The sequence below is a fragment of the Polypterus senegalus genome, chromosome 9, assembly GCF_016835505.1.
Source record: "Polypterus senegalus isolate Bchr_013 chromosome 9, ASM1683550v1, whole genome shotgun sequence".
Classification (NCBI taxonomy): Eukaryota; Metazoa; Chordata; class Cladistia; order Polypteriformes; family Polypteridae; genus Polypterus; species Polypterus senegalus.
The window spans coordinates 98,150,937-98,173,654 of NC_053162.1; the positions used below are offsets into that span (position 1 = coordinate 98,150,937).

Genomic DNA, 22,718 nt, shown 5'->3' on the forward strand with positions numbered 1-22,718 from the left:
AGATTTACCTGATTTACAAAAATAATATCTCAATTAAAACCTTCCACCTGCGTCCTTGACCCAATACCAACAAGGTTTTTCAAAGAAATATCAGGGTGCTAATTGATAATGTTCTGACATAGTAAATTCGTCATTAGATACTGGGGTCTTCCCAGACTGTCTTAAGACTGCTGTAGTTAAACCCCTACTTAAGAAACATAATCTTGACCCCTCGGCTCTTGAAAATTTTAGACCCATCTCTAACCTGCCTTTCTTAAGTAAAGTTCTAGAGAAGGCAGTCATTATGCAGTTAAATGACCACCTAAATAAACATGCTATTCTTGATAAATTTCAGTCGGGTTTTAGAACAAATCACAGCACAGAAACTGCACTCGTTAAAGTAGTAAATGATTTGCGAGTGAATGCAGACAGAGGCCATTTATCTGTTCTCATCCTCTTAGATCTGAGTGCTGCATTTGACACCATTGATCACAACATTCTTAGAAATCGCCTTAGTCAATGGGTGGGCCTCTCTGGCAGTGTCTTAAATTGGTTTGAATCCTACCTGACAGGGAAAAAAATTTTTTGTTAGTTGTGGGAATTACATCTCGAAGACACATGATATCCGATATGGTGTATCTCAGAATGGATGAATAGTAACTTTCTAAAGTTAAATAAAAAGAAGACTGAAATCTTAGTGATTAGCAATAATGGATACAATGAGGCTATTAGAAATAAACTGAATACATTAGGATTAAAAGTCAAGACGGAGGTAAAAAGCTTAGGGGTAATTGTTGACTGTAATCTGAATTTTTAAATCGCATATTAATCAGATCATTAGGACAGCATTTTTTCACTTAAGAAACATAAGTAAAGTTAGACCTCTTATATCGCTGAAAGATGCTGAGAAATTAGTTCACGCGTTTGTTTTCAGTCGACTAGATTACTGTAACGCACTCCTCTCAGGACTACCCAAAAAAGACATAAATCGATTACAACGAGTGCAGAATGCAGCTGCTAGAATCCTAACTAGGAAAATAAAATCCGAACACATTTCTCGAGTTTTAATGTCACTACACTGGTTACCTGTGTCATTCAGGATTGACTTTAAAATTCTGCTTATGGTTTATAAAGCCTTAAATAATCTCGCCCTATCTATCGTATATATCGGAATGTCTGACACCTTATATTCCAAATCGTAACCTCAGATCCTCAAATGAGTGTCTCCTTAGAATTCCAAGAACAAAACTTAAAAGAAGTGGGGAGGCGGCCTTCTGCTGTTATGCACCTAAAATCTGGAATAGCCTGCCAATAGGAATTTGCCAGGCTGATACAGTAGAGAAATTTAAAACACTGCTGAAAACACATTACTTTAACATGGCCTTTCTATAACTTTAATTTAACTTAATTTAACTTAATCCTGATACTCTATATGTTCAATTTCCTCATAATAACTATTCATGGTGGCTCTAAAATCCGTACTGACCCCTACTCTCTTTTCTGTTTCCGGTTTCTTTGTGGTGGTGGCCTGCGCCACCTCTACCTACTCAAAGCTTCATGATGCTCCAACAATGATGGATGGATTAAAAGGCAGAATTCTACGTGGCCATCTTCATCAAGCCCTTCCGTGAGAACCCTAAATCCAAAGAGGACTGTTTTTATGTTAGGTAGAATGCCCAGAGGGGACTGGGCGGTCTCATGGTCTGGAATCCCTACAGATTTTATTTTTTCTCCAGCCATCTGGAGTTTTTTTGTTTTTCTGTCCCCGCCATTGAACCTTACTCTTATTCGATGTTAATTAATGTTGATTTATTTTGTTTTCTTATTGTGTCTTTTATTTTTCTATTCTTTATTATGTAAAGCACTTTGAGCTACTGTTTGTATGAAAATATGCTATATAAATAAATGTTGTTGTTGTTGTTGTAATGCGGCACTCATTCAAGAAAATGTGAGGTTTCTAAACTCTCTTGGGACCTCCCCTAACTGTACAACAGACCGAAGAGCATCCCGAAGTGCGATCTCCGCATCTGTATGGGGCCACAGCAGGCTCACAGCTATGTTGCATCTCTCCACCAAAGTAAACAGAAAAGATCTCGATGGGTGATGCAAAGTTAGGATAGGAGCACGTACATTGTAAATGCAGATAACAGATTACTTGGTCACTGATCTGGCCACGACCCTACCTGACTGCTGTGTCTATGTATAGCAGAGTGGCAGATCACACTACAATAAATAACTGTGCTGTTTCTGTTTCAAGCTGAATAAAGCTGGTTTTGCTAAACTACTGAGATTCAGCCTTTGTGTTTTTGGGTGTAAGAAAGTGACATAGAAAGTGTGACCCCGATCTTTTGGGATTCGCTTCTGTGTCGCTTCACTGCAGTGCTATGAGCCTGCTGTTGCCCCTGCAACGGACAAACAATCTTCAACAGGCGCTGCAATCGTGCTTCGGCATGCACTTCAGCGTGTCATTCCCGTTGGGTGGGGAGTGGTCCCAAAAGTGTTCAGAAACTTCAGAATATGAAGAAGAAGAAAAGGATGATTTGGTTTCTGATTAATAACTGTGCCGCACACAACATGCTTCCACATTTAGATAATATTCGCTTTGAATTCCTCCCACCCATGTGCACAGCACAGCCATTGGATTTGGGCATCATTTAGACCATGAAAGTGTAGTATGGCAAGAAAATTCTGAGAAAAATTCTCGTCAGCATAACTTGTTGGCAGGAGGAGATTAAAATTAACGCGAAAGAAGCTATTGAAATGATTGCAAACGCCTGGACACAAGTTAAAGAAAGCACTATAGTAACAAATACAGAATCTCATTACAACAAAATTTTTGTTACAACAAAATATATTTTAGGTCTCTGGGAGTTCGTTGTAACGGAATTTTACCTGTAGTAATAATAATAGCCACTCACTACTCAAAACAGTTCAATGCATGAAAGACCCGGAATCGAACCTGCCACCTCTTGACTTGGAGACAGCAGTTCTTCCCTCTACATCAGCCAAGCAGATGTATATGTGGGTGTGTGTGTCATACACTATCACAATTTCTTTTACTTTGCTTAAATTCTTAAAAAAAAAGCGTACTTGTTTTGTTATATCTGTGTCTTTAATGAAAGTGTTTATTTGATATTTGGACTTCAGTCTTCACACATTATACACTTCACGTTATCATTTTCATCAACATGAAAACAATTTCTGTTCTAGTTATGTGTTCAACATTTCTTGTCTCGCATTTCCTGTCATCCTACATTTATAAAGATCATTGTTGACACGGAGCATACATGAAATGTATTAATTCCAAATAACATTATTTACCCTATAAAATTCAAGGCACCTCACACCCAGATAAACAGACTTGAGCAGGGAGAACACGGTGTATGACTAAAACTGCGTCGGTGGGGGGTATGGGATAGCAGGCTGCCTGCTGCTTGACACAAACAATTCTCAAAACAAAAGACGGTAATGGGAAGATGTGGCAGAATTTAAGGTGGCCCGGGATTACAAGTTTTTTTCGTAGGCTTCAGGGATTCCAGTGTTAAATGCTTTCTATTACATGCACTGAAAAAGTATGAGTGATTTGAAGTGATATTTTTTCTGCAATTATTGCAACATTGTCTGGAAGAGAGAAAGAAATAGCAATTCACATTTTGGTAGCAACATACATTAACCTCAGAGGCAGCTACATAGATTTTTCAAAGCGTAAAGAATATACAAATGCAGGTATGGGCAAGCAGAAGGATAAAAACAGCGATTCACAGTTTGGTGCCAATGTTTTTTTCCATTGCTTGTGGTGTTAATACGGGGTCTTTAGTGTAAAAAAAAAATGAACAAAAATATCATCCATTACGTTACGTTGCAATAACACGAGCAATTGAAAGATGGCAATTTACGAAAACTCAAGGTAAGACAGGAATAGAATATGCACACTGTGGAAATAATTGAAAATTAAAAAAACCAAAGCCAATAGGGATTAGTCGTGGTGATTCTAGTTTTAAAATGATTAGCTTTTTTTCCTTGCTAAAATGACATGGATATGCTGTTTTGCAGTATGTGTTCAATCCCAAGACGTGGATCAATACTCGATAACATTACTGGCTTGAAAAATGGATGTATTTGGTAAGCTTTCAAGCTTTTGGTGTTTCAAAATGAGGACCATGGTACAAATTTAAAAACAAGAATAGGGTAGGAATTATTTAAAATGCATAAAAATGCTTCATTTTAGAAGACAATTTTATGTGGTAAATTAATATATACCATCATTGTGAATAAATAATATTTAACTCACATAAGACTGATTTATAAATGTGGATGTTTTTCTGGAAATGGTAGAAAGTCCAAGTGAACTAATGTGAATATGCAAAAAGTCAGGGAATTGTACTTGGGGTCCTGCTGTTATGATGCAGGTGTTCCTCCTAAGCAAACTCCGTAGGGGCCCTCACACTGGCTGGGAAGCAGGCAAGGATCTTCACTGTTAAACCCAAGTAGAGACCTGCTGGCATCAGAGGCATCAGGCCTTTATAAAGGGAAACAGGCCACAACAACTAATAAGCCCCTAGATACTGTAACAAATGTGCCCAAAAGAGAAAGGGTGGCCATGAACCTTTGTCTACATAAAGGTTCAGAACGTTTATAAAAAAAATAAAAGATTTACAAAAAATTCTAGCACTCTAAAATGATAAATGGATTGCAAAAAGTCAGACATGGATATGTCCAATGGCAATCCAAACTCAAAAGTCCCAACACAGATTTCAGATAAGAGTGTTCAAAAGAGAACAGAGGTCAGGGATCTAGAAAAGCAAATAAACAATAATATTTCAATAAGCACAGAGCTCACAAACACCTAGCATAAATAACAGTTAACCACTTTTCACCAGTGGACGTCCCCAGTCTTTACAGGGCTCGTGGTGGTTAACACGGAGACAGACAGGTGGTCTCACCTCTTGGAGAACCACGCACAAAGCATAAGGGACGTAACAGAACATAGAAACATAAATACAAAATAATGAAGAATTGTACACAAATAATAAACATATATAAAATACTTGAAATTAAACAAAGAAGACTTAAAACAAGACTATTACCAAAAAATACAGAACATAAAACAGCAGAACACCTGCAGCCTCTGCAGGCACTACTATATTAGCTAGGTACTACACTGGTCAGCGAATCATTGTAATTAAAATTATTGCTGAAAATAAAAACAGAAAGGTGTATTATTGCTGCATATTAGGAGAAATAATCAGTGCTCTGCGTCTGTACTGAATGAGGAGCATTAAATAAAAAATAAACCGAACTGAAAATAACTTGTCCTGTACTTGCCTCTAAAATGTTACTTTAGAAATAACATGTGTGTACCTTCTTAGAGGAAGGAGGAGGAGAAACACTTTTAGCGTGATTGTTTTTTGACTCAAAGAAATTTTAAAGTCACTAATTTCAGGTTATTCTAAACTCAGAAAGATTTGCTAATGAATAAAAAGTAGGAAAAGAAAGAAAAGATTGTAACTATGTGGTGAAGAGAGAGAAGGAAATGTCACACTAACAAAAACATATCAGACACCTTCTTCTTGTGGATGATGCTTGGTAAGTTAAAGGAGGCCTATCCAAGTTATTTTTGGCAGGAATATGTGTTGTGCCATGTTTTGAATTTTGATTTCACACTTCCGTTTTGATATGCATTTGGCAGACAAAGGCTATACAATGTTAGACGTGAAGTACTGCAAATAGGAGGTACGGTCCACAGCAATGTTCTCTCTATGGACTGGGTTGGCATGAGCAATATTTTTCAATTATATTACCCTCTGGGCACCACTTACTATTGTATCAATGTAATTATCTAGTCATGTATAATAATCTAAAATACAGTTTAATTTCAGCCTATTTTTCATTGTTAACTTAAGCTTTTGCTTTTGTTTTATTACATTTAATAAAATGTTTTGTTAGTCATTTTAGCTACAGTTTTAGTTACCAATATGTGTTGTGCAGACAGGCATATATTTAGAATTATTGAAAAAACATCCTTTAACTTGGTGTATGACATAAAATTTCAAAAGAAACAACTGTAAAGTTTTGTAGCCACTTATAACTGTAATGCCTAAGTACTGTGTTCAATTAGCTGTTTTTGTATTACCTTAATCTTCATTCAACAGCTATAGTGTGAGATTTACATTCATAAAAAAATCAGAAATACACAGATTTTAACCACAGTTTTAAGTTCTTAAATTTCTTCTGTCATCTTTCTACTAATTTGGATTTTTCTGGGAAGTTTGTTCTCTTAATTGTCTTCTAATAATTTCAGGTAACAACAAGCAGTCAAACTTAGAGTAAATCATTTAAATCAAGTCTGTACAGGCGATCCCTTATTTTAAATGTGGTAAAAGCACATCACAAATAACATCTATTAGAAGTGTAGTAGAGTACTATATACTGTATAAATACTCACTGGTGTTTTAATATTAAGGCTCTGACTATATTTCTGTACGTCTGGTGACAGTGGTTCCTGGGATGGAATGTGATAACATGGCTAAAAATATCTGATTAACCACTTTTGCACTCCATCATTGTATTACATAGCATGGACATGCACAGGTAATTATGCTGGGGAAAAATTTTCTATGAACCACAAAATTATGGATTGTTTGTAGAGAACAATAGAATTAATAAGAAAACAAAGTAAACAGTATATTTGTTTGATAGTAAACACCAATATTAGAAAGTAAACCCCAAATAATATCCAATTTTAAAAGCATTTTAAACAATAAGCATCTCATTTGGTGAAATTATATGCCAATAAACTGATAAAGTCTAAGATTGAGAGGTTGAATAGTGAAGATTATTACAAACCGGATTCCAAAAAAGTTGGGACACTAAACAAATTGTGAATAAAAACTGAATGCAATGATGTGGCGATGGCAAATGTCAATATTTTATTTGTAATAGAACGTAGATGACAGATCAAACGTTTAATCCGAGTAAATGTATCATTTTAAAGGAAAAATATATTGATTCAAAATTTCACAGTGTCAACAAATCCCAAAAAAGGTGGGACAAGTAGCAATAAGAGGCTGGAAAAAGTAAATTTGAGCATAACGAAGAGCTGGAAGACCAATAAACACTAATTAGGTCAATTGGCAACATGATTGGGTATAAAATGAGCTTCTCAGAGTGGCAGTGTCTCTCAGAAGCCAAGATGGGTAGAGGATCACCAATTCCCACAATGTTGCGAAGAAAGATAGTGGAGCAATATCAGAAAGGTGTTACCCAGCGAAAAATTGCAAAGACTTTGCATCTATCATCATCAACTGTACATAACATCATCCGAAGATTCAGAGAATCTGGAACAATCTCTGTCGCGTAAGGGTCAAGGCAGTAAAACCATACTGGATGCCCGTGATCTCCGGCCCTTAAACAACACTGCACCACAAACAGGAATGCTACTGTAAAGGAAATCACAGAATGGGCTCAGGAATACTTCCAGAAACCATTGTCAGTGAACACAATCCACTGTGCCATCCGCCGTTGCCAGCTGAAACTCTACAGTGCAAAGAAGAAGCCATTTCTAAGCAAGATCCACAAGCTCAGGCGTTTCACTGTGCCAGGGATCATTCAAAATGGAGTGTGGCAAAATGGAAGACTGTTCTGTGGTCAGGCAGTCACGATTCAAAGTTCTTTTGGAAATCTGGGACGCCATGTCATCCGGACCAAAGAGGACAAGGACAACCCAAGTTGTTATCAACGCTCAGTTCAGAAGCCTGCATCTCTGATGGTATGGGGTTGCATAAGTGCGTGTGGCATGGGCAGCTTGCATGTCTGGAAAGGCACCATCAATGCAGAAAAATATATTCAGGTTCTAGAACAACATATGCTCCCATCCAGGCGTCATCTCTTTCAGGAAGACCCTGCATTTTTCAACAAGATAATGCCAGACCACATTCTGCATCAATCACAACATCATGGCGGCGTAGGAGAAGGATCCGGGTACTGAAATGGCCAGTCTACAGTCCAGACAGGGCTCTAGACTAACTTTTTGCACTGGTTGCACTGGTGCGCCTAACTTTTTTTCTTAGGTGCACCAGCACAAAAGTTAGGTGCACCCAAATTTTTAACAGCATCACATTTAACACCACAGTTTTACAAGTTCACTTTATTTATTTGTTTTGTTTTTTAATCGCTGTTCATATAGGCAATATTGACTTGTAAATGATTAACTAACAATCTGGTCAATATAAAGTTCTTTATTTGAAGGCAAGCACAATTCTACAAGAAAGTTAACTTACTGAAAAAGTGTTGGTGCTTAAAGTGCATTACTGAGCTGAAATTTAAACTTAAAAATCTCAAGATAAATTAACTAAAAAGAAAATCTAAATTAAGTGTTTTAAGGGCTTCAAACTGAACATCTCATGGCTCAATGTCTTATGGACTATCCTCCATTACAGTCACATGCCCCTCGGATGGCCAACTCCTGTAGTTTGGCCTTCTTGATCTTTGGCCTTGACTAAACCAGCTGGCCACACTCTCTCTAGCATCAAAATCTTCCAGACTTGGGCATGAGCATGCTCGACCTCAATGTGTCCAATAAGTATATTCACGGTCTTCCTCTCCACAAGATACGACCGTACACAATGACGCATTTCTTTGTGGCGATCAGGAATGCCATGTACGCACTGTTCGCAATTTGCACAGGCGTCTTTTTTCAATGTATCTGCGATGACTCCTATAAATTGGCGACGCGACATCATTGCTGTACGTCGGGTTTACGTTCAAGCCATTTTTCTTCATAAGAATTATTTCAGACTTGAATTTAGTGAAGGAAAGTTCTTCTTTTGCAATATTGTAGGCAACGTTAAACTTAATTATCATCTCGGCCTCGTCTGATGATCTGTTTGCTGCTGCCTGCGCTGAAAGGCAGCGGGAGAGGGACACTTGAGCAGTGCATTTATCGCGGCATGTAATGTGTTTTATGGATGCATTGTGCTTTTCAGCGTTTCAATTCTAAATGTATTAGAACCAGTCACAAATGCACTACTGCCGGCCATGGTCTTCCCACACTCTTTATAGTAAATACAGTGCATTATATTATCGGCTTTACTGTATCTTAGCCAGGGAAACTGGTCAAGCCACTCTTTTCGAAATGTATAAACTTTACCCCTTTTAATTTCAGTGGGCTCGGACTCGATCGAATGTGGCTCATTATCTAATGCCGTCTCTGGACCAGGGCTTGCTATAACTTGGGAGGTTGATGGCTCCGTGTCAGAGCATTGGTTATGATTTTCGGACGGATCAGGCCCTAACTTAACATTCTTAACGAAAAAGCTGTCAATCGTTCTTTTCATCTTCTCTCATAATCCGCGGCTACATCCACTGTTTACCTGATGGGCTACTCACCTCTCTCTGTCTGACTGCATCACATGCATTTTCAAACGTACACACACGTACAGGAATATCTGGACCACGGCCAATCAGAGGGGCGGATCCGCCCTTCACTATCTCTGATTGGTTTAGACCATGATATGGGCCTAATGTGTGTCTGTTGTTGAACAACAGGGAGACTTTAAGAGTCACGGAGTTTTGTTTTTTTTCCCCCTCGAACGGCTGGTCGCACCGGTGCAACCTTTGATTTTTTTTAGTCGCACCATTGAGAAATTAGGTCGCACATGCGACCAAATTAGTCGCACTCTAGAGCCTTGCCAGATCTTTCACCTATAGAGAACATTTGGCGCATCATAAAGAGGAAGGTGCGACAAAGAAGGCCCAAGACAATTGAACAGTTAGAGGCCTGTATTAGATAAGAATGGGAGAGCATTCTGAACACTGCTGTTTTCAAATATAAATGTGCTATAACAGAGATGAACTCAGATCGGAAAAAGAAGCCCTCCCCGCAAGAAACGTCCACTCACATATAAGAACAACGCAGCTGCAGCAGGCGTAAAAGCGACAGTCCGGCGTCATCCTGACAATCACCTGTCCTTCAAAGAAACAGCACGCCTTGCAGTGCTCACCAACGCTACACCGTCCAGATCTAAACACTAGCGTGGTGTATGTGCCCAAAAACAGATCTAAACACTAGCGTGGTGTATGTGCCCAAAACAGTCTAACTGCATTCTCGTACCATTGCTCGCGTACTAAAGTGTCAGCAGGTATTTTTCGTGGCATTACACGTGTAATTTGTGAGCATGACCTTGACGATCAAACAGAGGAAGCTACTTGTGACTTTATGCTGTAGGAATATAAGTAAATAAATCAAGATAAGTAACATTCGATCTGGCTTTTATATAAGTAACATATAAATGCTTCTTATGTAAAGACCATCACAAAACATAATCAGAATCATGAGTTTGTACGATACTTTGGCGCGCTCTGTAAGCCGTGCTGTTTCTTTGAAGGACAGGTGATTGGCAGGATGACGCGTTCACGATCCCACCACCCCCCCCTCGCATTTGACACTGCTGTTTTCACATAGTTGCGCTACAACAGAGGTAAACTCAAATCGATCTGGCTTTTATGTAATATATAAATATTAATGTTTTGGGCACATGCACCATCCTTACATACACCATTCTTTGTATGTTAAGAGCCAGTCATGATCTGAGTTTACCTCTGTTATAGTGCATCCATGTGAAAACAGCAGTGTCAAATGCGAGGGGGTGGGATCATAAATGTGGCTGAGAGAATAAACAAAAATACAAAGCTAACCTTTACAAGTATCATAAATTACACCGGCTGTTACAGACTGGAATCAAATATATGTTTTTATTCTAAAATAGTAAGAATACGTGCAGCTCACTTCTCAAAACTGACTCATCTGGGATCGAACCCGTGATGTTTAGATTACCAGTCAACCGCTGATACTGTTGCGCCACCGAAGCGCTCGTAGCAAAATCGTGTCAGTGTCGCACCCTAAGGTGTGTTTTTTTCTGCAGTTATATTTTTGAATAAAAGAACACTTGTTCTGTTATATTTGTACCTTTTCTGAAAGTGTTTCTTTGATATTTGGCTTCACACATTATAAACTTCATGTCTACATTTTGTCAATTATTATTAAAACATGAAAAATGTTTCCTTTTTAACAATGTGTTTAAATAGATCGTTGTTGACACGGAACACACATGAAATGCATGTGTTCCAAATAACAATATAGTATTTATAAAATATGTCATTTTGCTTGGCTTCTCACTCTATACAACGCCAAGCGACCGGCACACAGGTAAACAGACTTGAGCTGAGAAAACTGTGCGCCGGTGGGGGATGTGATAGCAGACTGCTTGCTGTTTGCTGCTTATCAACACATTTAAAGGACAAAACACGCTGACGGAGAGGTGAGAAGCGATTTAAGGTGGGACGGATCTACGAGTTTTTTGGTAGGCTCTGGTAATTCTAGTGTTAAAGCATCTACTTTTTTAGTATTTCAACTCACATTTACAAATAGATGTTTATTCCAGATGTATCTGTGAATAAAACTACACGTGTGAAAAGACCATTGCAGACAGACATGCTATCTTCCTCATAAATTTAATTTAATCGCCCAAGCGCGTACATCTTTTAAAACTTAACACAAGCTTGCTAACATGCACGCATGCTGATGGAATGAGACAGACAACATATAGGTACTACAAAACATTTGTTTCTTTTATCTCTACAGTTAAAATAAATTGTTGGGGAAAAAAAACCCATTTATTTAGAATGCTACTCCACAAACCTTGGCATTGTTTCGGCAATGATAAAAGATTTTGAGTACTTCATAATATGCCGCTGTAGTCTGAAAATATGTTTCCAATATTCTTATTTGGAAAAATGATAAAGTATCTCAACGCGTTTCTAGGTGCATTTTCCAAAATATGACTAAGACACTCTAAACAGCTGTAGCACAATCCAACAAAGGTTTCTGCATAATATACCATCCAGAACACCAATTACTTATGTGTATAAGTATACACTGTGACCATAACAATAAACTATAAACAATAAACTGTTTTTAACTATTCTAAAGGAGACTGTTTAACATCATACCCTTGGTTTATTGTTATTGTTATTATTGCATTAGGGTTTACTATGCTTATCTAGGGCCACTTTTTAACACTACTCCCTGGGTTTACTGTCTTAATATTTCAAGACTGTTGATGACTATATTTTATGCTTATAGTATTTAGACTTTATCTGCAATAGATATCTGTACTTTTTAATCCCCAAATCCCGCTGCTGGGGGGCTTGTTTTGTTTTGGACGTGCTCTGTCTCTAGGTATGTCAGAGGACTGGGACTTTGTGAAGTGGGGTCCAGCCTCACGTGGGGAGGCAAAATGGGGGGGTGGGGGGATAAGGGGAGAGAACGAGCAAGCTATATCTAATCTATTATTTTAATCCTTATAATGATAACTTCCAACGTTACAATAGGCTGCATGGCAATAAGTCATGGGAAAATTGGAAATTAAGGTTAAAGCTGTCTCACTTCCAGTTAAGACTACAAAATGACATCAAAAATTCAGAATCAATGTCTTCATGATGGGACAGTTAACTTTGTGAGCTGGAATGTTAAAGGTCTGAATCACAAATTAAAGAGAAAATATTCTTTCACCTTACAGGCTTAAACACTAAAATAGTATTTTTACAGGAGACCCACTTACTAAGCAAGGATCACTTCCAGCTGCAAAAAGACTGGACTGGCCAAATATTCTATTCCAGCTTTACAAAGAAAACTAGAGGTGTGGGAATTTTCATACATAAAACAGTCTCATTTGTGGTATCAGATGTAGTATCTGATCCTGAAGGGAGATATGTGATTGTTATGGGCAATTTATTTAATTGTAAAGTGATTTTGATAAATGTTTAAGCACCTAATGTTGATAGGGAATTCATGCAAAATGTATTTACATCTATTTCCAATACTTTAATTGTATTTTAAATCCACTCTTAGATAGGACGCCTGTCATAGGGGGATGACATCTAACACTGCAAAGACAATTACACAGTTTTTAACTGGCCGCAACTTATTAGACCCCTGGAAGTTTCTAAACCCAAACTCAAGAACATATTCCTTCTACTGACCAGTGCATCATTGCTACTCAAGAACTGATTATTTTTTTTATACATAATAATTTCTTGCCTACGATTAAATCTTGCAAGTACGACGTTATTGTTATTTTCCACCATGCCTCTTTGATCAGCTAAAATCATTAGGCCCCGCACACTCATCTTGCAGATGGCGTCATAACCCACTTCTATTAGCAGACTAGAACTGTACAGAATTTATATCCAAACAAATCAGTTCCTTCCTAGAGACAAATACATCCTCAGAGGTCTCTGCAGGAATACTCTGGGAAACTCTAAAGGCCTTTTTAAGAGGACAGATTATTTCATATCTTTCCCACAGAAATAAATTAGAAACCAATATGGTATCAGAGCTAACCAGCGAAATTACTAGAATAGATGAAGAACATGCCAGGTGTCCAAGTGAGGCTCTTCTTAGGAAAAGGCAGGCTCTGCATTCAGAGCTCAACCTCTTAACAACGAAAAAAAATCATTTTTAAATCAAGACAGCATTACTATAGCTCAACAAATCCACAAGCAAGAAGTCTGCAATGCAATCCCAGGAATCACCAACACAAATGGGAATAAAATCATTGACCATAAAATCATAATGCACACATTCAGAGACTACTATAAATTCTTATATTCTAAGAAGACAACACACAACCTAATGCATTTCTAGATACATTACAGATACCACAAATAGATACTTTTAGTGCAGAGGAACTGGATAAACCTTTGGTGCTGTCAGAATTACTAGATGCTATAAAGTCACTTCAAAGCGGGAAGCAGCAGGCCGTGATGGCTACCTTGTAGAATTTTATAAGAAATTCTCCACTCAGCTAGCTCCCCTCTTATTAGCAACATTTACAGAAGCTAGAAACAATCAAATTCTACCTCAAACTTTTCGTCAAGCATTAATCACGGTGTTTCCTAAACAAACTAAGGACTTATTAGGGCCGATTTATACTTCACGCTCAGAACGCGTACGCGCCCGCATCATGGCTGCCACGCGTTCCCAGCATTCATTTCACGCATCCTATGAGCAGGTCCTCAGAAATAAGCGGCGCATGCGCGAGTTGCAGTACAAGCAAAAGTCGGGGGCAGTGTGCTAAAAGTCGGAACGTGACGTCAGAGTCTCTGTTTACTATCTACATGTGCCACAAGCCTCTATATAGATCTTTCGGGATCGATGCGCTTTGCTGTTTGATGAATGGTTCAAAGTGGCGAAACAAAATGCCAACATACAGATGCAGTCGTGGTGCTTTTATATTCAAGCGTCGCATATTCCCAATCGTAATGACACAATACATTTTAAAAGTCTCACATACCATCTTTTGTGCCGTCTATTTTTTATTTTTTTTACTTTACCTGCTGTCAGGTCCAAGAAACTCGTAGCGATTAAAAACTGGGATGACGTTTACGATGGTCTGCTTTAATAATAACGTACATTACGTGGTTAAAGTGGACATTTCGAGATTAAAGCCGAAATTTCCACTTTAATCACAAAATACACGTTTTCACCGTGTCTTTTATTTTTTCTCATTGGCTCAAATACAGTGCTATACATTATGTTGCCGATGTGAAGTTGAGAAAAAAAAAAATTAGACGGCACAACATGGTATGTGAGACTTTTAAAATGTATCATGTCATTACGATCGGGAATATGCGACGCTTGAATATAAAAGCACCACGAATGCATCTGTATGTCAGCATTTTGCTTCACCACATCAAAGCATCCATCCCGTAGGATCGGCATAGAGGCTTTCTGTCGCATGTAGATAGTACCCGAACGTAATGACACAATACATTTAAAAAGTCTCACATACCATCTTTTGTGTCGTCTTTTTATTTTTGCAACTTAACAACAGCAACATAATGTATAGCGTTATATTTGAACCACTGAGAAAAAAATAAAGGACACGGTGAAAACGTGTATTTTGTGATTAAAGTGGAAATTTCGGCTTTAATCTCGTGCTTGTATTCACCTTGCGATGAGCTGAGGCATCGTCAAGGGACTGTTTCTCACTCGTGCCCAATGCTTGCTGGAATGGACACATCCCTGGATTGATGGATTTAATCAATAAACATCCTTTTCAGAGATATTGCGGTAAGGTGTCATCAGAATTTAATAGGTGTTCTAGGCAATTCACAACACAGAGAAGCCGAACATGTTCTCACCGTGATAATATCTCGCACTGCCACCTGGTGGATTCCTCCAGATTTATATAAAGTATGCGCGCAAGTATGAACACTACAACGCTTGTGTAGCAGGAGCGTCCGCTGCAGCATGTGTCGCGTCGCGTGAAGTATAACTCCGGCCTTACAATGTGCATCATACAGACCAATTTCACTTCTGAATAATGATGTTAAAATACTCTCCAAAGTCCTAGCTAGAAGGATGGAGAAAGTGCTGCCTTCAGTAATATCACAAGATCAAACTAAATTTATTAAAGGCCGACAGCTTCCAATCTTCGACGCCTGTTTAATGTAATATATTTACCAGCAAAGTCAAGCACCCCAGAGATATTATTATCGTTGGATACAGAAAAAGCATTCAACATGACTGAATTGAACTACCATTTCACTACACTAGTGAAATCTAGGTTTGGCCTGAACATTTGTGGATGGATCAAACTACTGTATACCAATCCAGAAGCTTCAGTTTGTATTAACAACATTCGTTCAGACTACTTTAAACTAGAACGTGGTACCAGACAAGGATGCCCCTTGTCACCATTGCTATTTGCAATCGCCATTCATCACTGGCAGTTCACTGTCGAAATGCTTATCAGAAAAAGGGGATTATCAGAGAAGGACTTGAACAGAAAATTTCTCTATATGCAGATTATATGGTACAGTATATATCAGACCCGCAAAATACTGTGCCTGCAGTCTTAACAGCACTTAAAGAATTTAAACAGATCTCTGGTCTCAGAATTAATTTGAATAAAAGTGTGCTCTTTCCAGTGAATTCTCAAACATACAATATCAGATTGGACAACTTCCCTTTTATCATTGCAGATCAGTTTAAATACCTAGGGGTAAAGATCACAAGTAAAAAAAGCTCTTTATCAACAAAATTTTGCCATCTGTGTGGAAAAAATGAAGCAACACTTGCATTGATTGGTCAACCCTTCATCTCACTCTAGCTGGAAGAATTAACATTGTTAAGATGAATATTCTTCCTAAGCTTCTCTTTTAATTTCAAAACATTCCAATACACATCAATAAATTATTTTTTAAGCAATTAGATTCAACCATAACCTAATTTATTTGGAACTCAAAACATCTATGTATCCAAAGAGCGACCCTACAAAGACCTAAGGCAGAAGGTGGCATGCCTCTACCTAACTTTCAGTTTTATTACTGGGCAGCAAACATACAAATTATAAAAACCTGAACAAAATAAATGAACATTCACAGGCTTGGTCAGAAATAGAAATAAAATCCTGCAGTACTTCTTTATATTCCCTGCTTTGTGCCCCAATAAATGCAAGTTATCGTCAATATACTAATAACCCAATTGTGCTTCACTCACACAAAATTCTTTCTACATTGGTTCCATATTCTAAGATGGAGAATCGTATCATCTGTGGCACCTTTGTATGAGAGCCACCTTTTTCAACCCTCACAAACATATGCAGTTTTTAATATCTGGAAAACATTTGAGATCTTTATATAGACAACAACTTTGTATGAAAACACATTTCTTTTACAAACTTTGTCAAACAGAACCTGCCCGATTTCCCTCATCTTGCACCTTCGTCTATGCTGGAAAAAATATTGCTCAGATTGGGGGACTCAATTATTTTACAGTCCCTCCCTTTCAAAGATCCAAGAGGACAATGGGAAAAAGTCCTCTCACTCAACATATCAGAAAAGGAGTGGTAGGTACAGTGCATCCGGAAAGTATTCACAGCGCATCACTTTTTCCACATTTTGTTATGTTACAGCCTTATTCCAAAATGGATTAAATTCATTTCTTTCCTCAGAATTCTACATACAACACCCCATAATGACAACATGAAAAAAGTTTACTTGAGGTTTTTGCAAATTTATTAAAAATAAAAAAAACTGAGATATACAAACTTGGAATTTTTGCGGCTCTCAAATCCAGCAAAAAGAAAATAGATGTTGGCAGTGAATTCGGAATTTCACCATCGTCACTGTCAACTTTCTTGAAAGACCGAACTCAAAAACAGAAGAAATATCTTGGGTTGCAAACTTTGGGCCTCAGCGCACACGTATGCGAACTGCTGCATTTGACGACATTGAAAAAGCAGTTATTTCTCTCATCATTGGCAAGTGGACCAGTCCTCTGTGTTTTAAGTGCATTACATTCCTTCTCTGCAAGTATAAAGCAAACCAGCAAGCTTAGATGACTCAAGACAACTTGACAAGGATATTTTGACGTGTGAGTCACTATCCTGCACCCCAAAACATGAGGGTGAGTCTCAGTACTTTAGCAAAAACAGCTTTATTCAGCGTGAAACAGGAACAGCATGGTTATTTATTGTAGTGGGATCAACCACTCTCCTGTACACAGTCACAGCAAACAGGCAGGTTTGGGGTTAGTGGTCAAATAATACTGTTCCCTGCATTATAATGTTCCTTGCATCACCCATCAATGATAGGCGGTTATAGCTCGATAGCGATTGGCTCATGTTTGCTTCTCTGGTGCTCCACTGCAGCAATGTCACAAGCAATCTTCCACAGACACAGCAATTACATTTTGGGATGCACTTCGGTGAGTTGTCTCATGGTGGTGGTGGGTGGGTTCCCAAAAGAGTTCAGAAAGCTCACAATATGAAGAAGATGAAAAGGAAGATTCTGCTTCTGATTGATAACTGTGCTGCCCACAACATGCTTCCACATTTAGATAATGTTCAAGTTAAGTTCCTCCCACTCAATTACATGGCAAGTGCTTCAGCCATTGGGTTTAGGCATCATTCGCACCCTGAAAATGTGTTATTACAAGGAAATGCTGAGAAAAATTCTCGTCAGCACAACTTGCAGACAGGAGGGGATGAAAATTAACGTGAAAGAAGTTATTGAAATGATTGCAAACGCCTGGATGCAAGTTAAAGAATGCACTAAAGCTACAAATACAGAATCTCATTACTATGAAATTTTCATTACAACAAAATATTTTTTGATCCTTGGCACTTCATTGTAACGAAATTTGACCTGTATATTGATTTTCCTTCTTGTTATTTTTATTTATTCATTTTTTAATGATATAATTATATCATTTGTTTGGCTCTGTTTTTTGGTTGATGTGTTTATTATTACATGTGCAATTTCTATTAATAATTTGAATATTAAAAAGCTAAAAGGAATTTTCCCATAATCCTTTGTAAAGAAACTGTGCATTCATTATATTCATACCAAATTTATCAATATTACAAATAGGGTAGACCAAATTTGAATGATGAATGTAGAATAAAATATATAAATATCACTAGCAGCAACCAAATAATTTTATTTGTCTATTTCAATTATTTTCAATGCTATTTGCTAGATTAACAGAAATGTCATATTTTGTTTTATACTTTCTTTTTTAATGTTTAAGGCTGGATATTATACCCAGATTTTGTGTTTTTATTAGATACTGTGTGAACCAAGTTAAGTGGTTAAGAATACCACTTTTTTTGTATTTTTTATAGCTAGTTAACCAACTTTACGCTAAAACAAGTTTCAGTGTGCTCATTAACTTTGCTTATTAATGTAGTTTTCAAATACAGTTTTTGCTGATACAATCTTTTTTATAGAACAAAATATTGCATTAACAGCTAAAGAAAATGACTATATACTACTACATACTAAAAACTATAAACAATGTTTAGCAATGTCTTTTCAACTACACACCTATCATAATGTGCTATAAATTAGGGTTTATTTTTAGCTTAAAACGAGGTCACAAGTGCTCCTCTGCAAAACAGAATATAGTTAGATTCCTTCATGCTGAACATCAAGATTAAGATACCGTTATCAGAAAAGTAAGCCTATTTTATTTATTCCTTACAGTCATGCACCATAGCTCCTTTTCATCATATTTACCAGAATATATGTGATGCCCTAGATAAGGTTAATGGTGCTTGTCTGCTGACTTAAATAAAGAAAGAGCGTGAAGGAGAGGACACCAGATTTCTCAGCTCTCAGACTCTCAGAGAATTAACTGTTATTAGAGAACAGTTTCTTTAAAAGGCGGCTGGCTGCCTTAGGCTAAATTTTGTTTAAGACACTAATAAAGAAATACAACGGAGTAGGCATTATTAAGATCCGTTTAAACAAAAGGTTTACATTTTTACTAGATAAATAAAACATTCCATTCATTTTCTGAACCTGCTTTGTCAGAAGAGCGTCAGTTATTAGCACATACGGTACACTATTCATTCAAACTCAAACTGCATGAAGGACTTCCTCCAAAGTGCATTACACTGATTTTATATAAAATTGAAGAGTTTTCTTAACAGAACAGCAAGTGCAGTTTGATACCAAGGAACATACCTCATGTACCAATGAACCCAATGTAAAGCCCAATCTTTGGCAAAGTTCTCCAATGTTTGACAGACTACTTGCTCTCACTGTACTGTCCTCATCCCGTGTTCCTCTCAGGAATGCATGAATCAGGGCACCGCCATAGTGAGGTGTTAATTCACCTGTTATCAAATTTGCAAAAAGAATGTTAAATTTCATCATCTATTTCTACGGAAATATAACTAAATATCTTATGAACTAATACATTGACATTTTAAAGACATATCATTTAAATGCACATAATACCTCACCGTTATAGAAAATAAGGTCAAACCTTCTATATTCTCTATACTTTCAATACAAGTAGTATAGTAAGAAAGTGCCAACATGCCTCTGTTTTTAGATTAGTGTGTTTTGTTTTTTTTTTGTTATAAAAGTGACGAATATATTGGGTAATACAGTCATCATGGTATCAGTAGCTATAACAACATGTTACTTTTAGTAATTGCAATTCCAAAATAATGGGAAAGCACATAATCTTAATTAAAAATCAATTGTAAAAAAAAAAAATACAAGTTTGAATAAAATCATTAATAAACATTTCACTTTGGTAAGAGTAACTTTACAGCAGTAGCAAACAGACTGTACTAGGAACTATGCACGCCATCAGTGGAACAAGCAAGAAAGTCAGGTGATTGTTTATCAGTGCAGTAAGAACAATCAATCATGTATTGTTAAATGAAATCGGGTTCAAGACTTGTCAAAAGGCAGTGAGAAAAACTAAAACAAAATCAATTATTCTAAAGTTCAGTACAAAACATGAAATAAGGTTTAAAAAAAAAAGCCTAATGTTTAAGAAACTTAAAAGATTAACCATAAAAACTTTTTTACCCAATTAAGAAGATGAGCTACAGTAAAATGTGGTTTTATAAGTTACATAAATAATAATTCTGCAAATAAAATTACCACAATATATGACATACCATTCAAGACAGAAATGTATATCAAACAGGGGAAAAAAAAAAGAAGCACTTTATGAACTCAAAACCACTTAAAACCTGTATACCTATGAAAAATGAACATGCAAAAATTCAAAACGTACTTAATTTCATATTACAGCTTTATTTATCTTATTTAATTTTTCAATCAAGAAATCACATAGAAGATGTAGTATTTTAAAGAAAGTTTAAAATAAAAGTACTTTTAAATGTATCCACACAAAATTTGGGAATGTCTGTTAATAAAGGCTTTTAAAGTACTTAACATCAAATGTTAATCTATAAAATTCTAATGTTCTATAAAACTCTAGAAATATATTTTCTTTAATTAAAAGGTGAATTTCTATAACTGATCATGGAGTGTGTAAATGTGGTTGAAATTCAGAATTAAAACTTAACATGGATGGACCAACCTGGTACACTCCAAAACATATTGCAAGGCTATCTTCACAACTCCACACAGTGTCATGAACTGGTTGCTACAGACCAAGCAGCATGCTCCACATGGCAGAATCGAGTATTTCCAGGATGTATAAGACACCACAGACATACAGTGGTGTGAAAAACTATTTGCCCCCTTCCTGATTTCTTATTCTTTTGCATATTTGTCACACAAAATGTTTCTGATCATCAAACACATTTAACCATTAGTCAAATATAACACAAGTAAACACAAAATGCAGTTTTTAAATGATGATTTTTATTATTTAGGGAGAAAAAAAAATCCAAACCTACATGGCCCTGTGTGAAAAAGTAATTGCCCCTGAACCTAATAACTGGTTGGGCCACCCTTAGCAGCAATAACTGCAATCAAATGTTTGCAATAACTTGCAATGAGTCTTTTACAGCACTCTGGAGGAATTTTGTCCCACTCATCTTTGCAGAATTGTTGTAATTCTGTTTTATTTGAGGGGTTTCTAGCATGAACCGCCTTTTTAAGGTCATGCCATAGCATCTCAATTGGATTCAGGTCAGGACTTTGACTAGGCCACTCCAAAGTCTTCATTTTGTTTTTCTTCAGCCATTCAGAGGTGGATTTGCTGGTGTGTTTTGGGTCATTGTCCTGTTGCAGCACCCAAGATGCTTCAGCTTGAGTTGACGAACAGATGGCCGGACATTCTCCTTCATGATTTTTTGGTAGGCAGTAGAATTCATGGTTCCATTTATCACAGCAAGCCTTCCAGGTCCTGAAACTGCAAAACAACCCCAGACCATCACACTACCACCACCATATTTTACTGTTGGTATGATGTTCTTTTCTGAAATACTGTGATCCTTTTATACCAGATGTACGGGACATTTGCCTTCCAAAAGTTCAACTTTTGTCTCATCAGTCCACAAAGTATTTTCCCAAAAGTCTTGGCAATCATTGAGATGTTTCTTAGCAAAATTGAGATGAGCCCTAATGTTCTTTTGCTTAACAGTGGTTTTGCGTCTTGGAAATCTGCCATGCAGGCCGTTTTGCCAGTCTCTTTCTTATGGTGGAGTCGTGAACACTGACCTTAATTGAGGCAAGAGAGGCCAGCAGTCCTTTAGACGTTGTCCTGGCGTCTTTTGTGACCTCTCGGATGAGTCGTCTCTGCGCTCTTGGGGTAATTTTGGTTTTCTACGCACCACTGCACCTCTTACAGAATTTCCCCTGAAATTCATAAAATTATTTCTTTTACCTTTCCCTTATTTGAATATTAGAACTCAGTATTTCCATATTGCAACTAATACAGATACATGACTAGCCTTGTCTTGATTGTACAGAGCAGTCATTGTTAAAGTAATTTTTTACACTAAGCAAATGTTTTAATTGCACACTAAAAGGAAAAAAATCACCACTGTCAAGACAGGCAGCTATTGAAAGGTTAAGAACAACAAAGAAATAAACCGGTGACAATTCTAAAAAGCGAGTACTCAACTATCTTTTGTGCCCCCTAGTATTTAGTAAAAGCAGAGGTATTATTTACCTACCAAATATTACAGTGGCATGAAAATGTTTGGGCACCCTTGCTTAAAATGTCTGTTATACAGTAGTTAAGTGAGCAGAAAATGAACTGATCACCAAAAGGCATGAAGTTATAGATGACATGTTTATTTTCAGCATTTTATGCAAGATTTATGTATTGTTTTTGTTTTGTACAACTGTACATTGAAAAAAGGAAAGGAGCACCATGCAAAAGTTTGGGTACCCCAAGATATCTGAGGGCTCAGGTAACTTTTTTTAAGGTCCCAGACCCTCGTTAGCTC

At 37.1% G+C, this 22,718-nt stretch overlaps 1 protein-coding gene across 1 annotated transcript in view; it reads right to left on the reverse strand.

Annotated features, from left to right (window-relative positions):
* Positions 1-22,718, reverse strand: part of tango6 (transport and golgi organization 6 homolog (Drosophila)) — a 177,235-nt gene that overhangs the window by 21,352 nt on the left and 133,165 nt on the right. Inside the window, exon 16 of the mRNA XM_039763515.1 lies at positions 19,516-19,667. Within this exon, the coding sequence (XP_039619449.1) occupies positions 19,516-19,667 (152 nt within the window). The remainder of the gene's footprint in view (positions 1-19,515; positions 19,668-22,718) is intronic.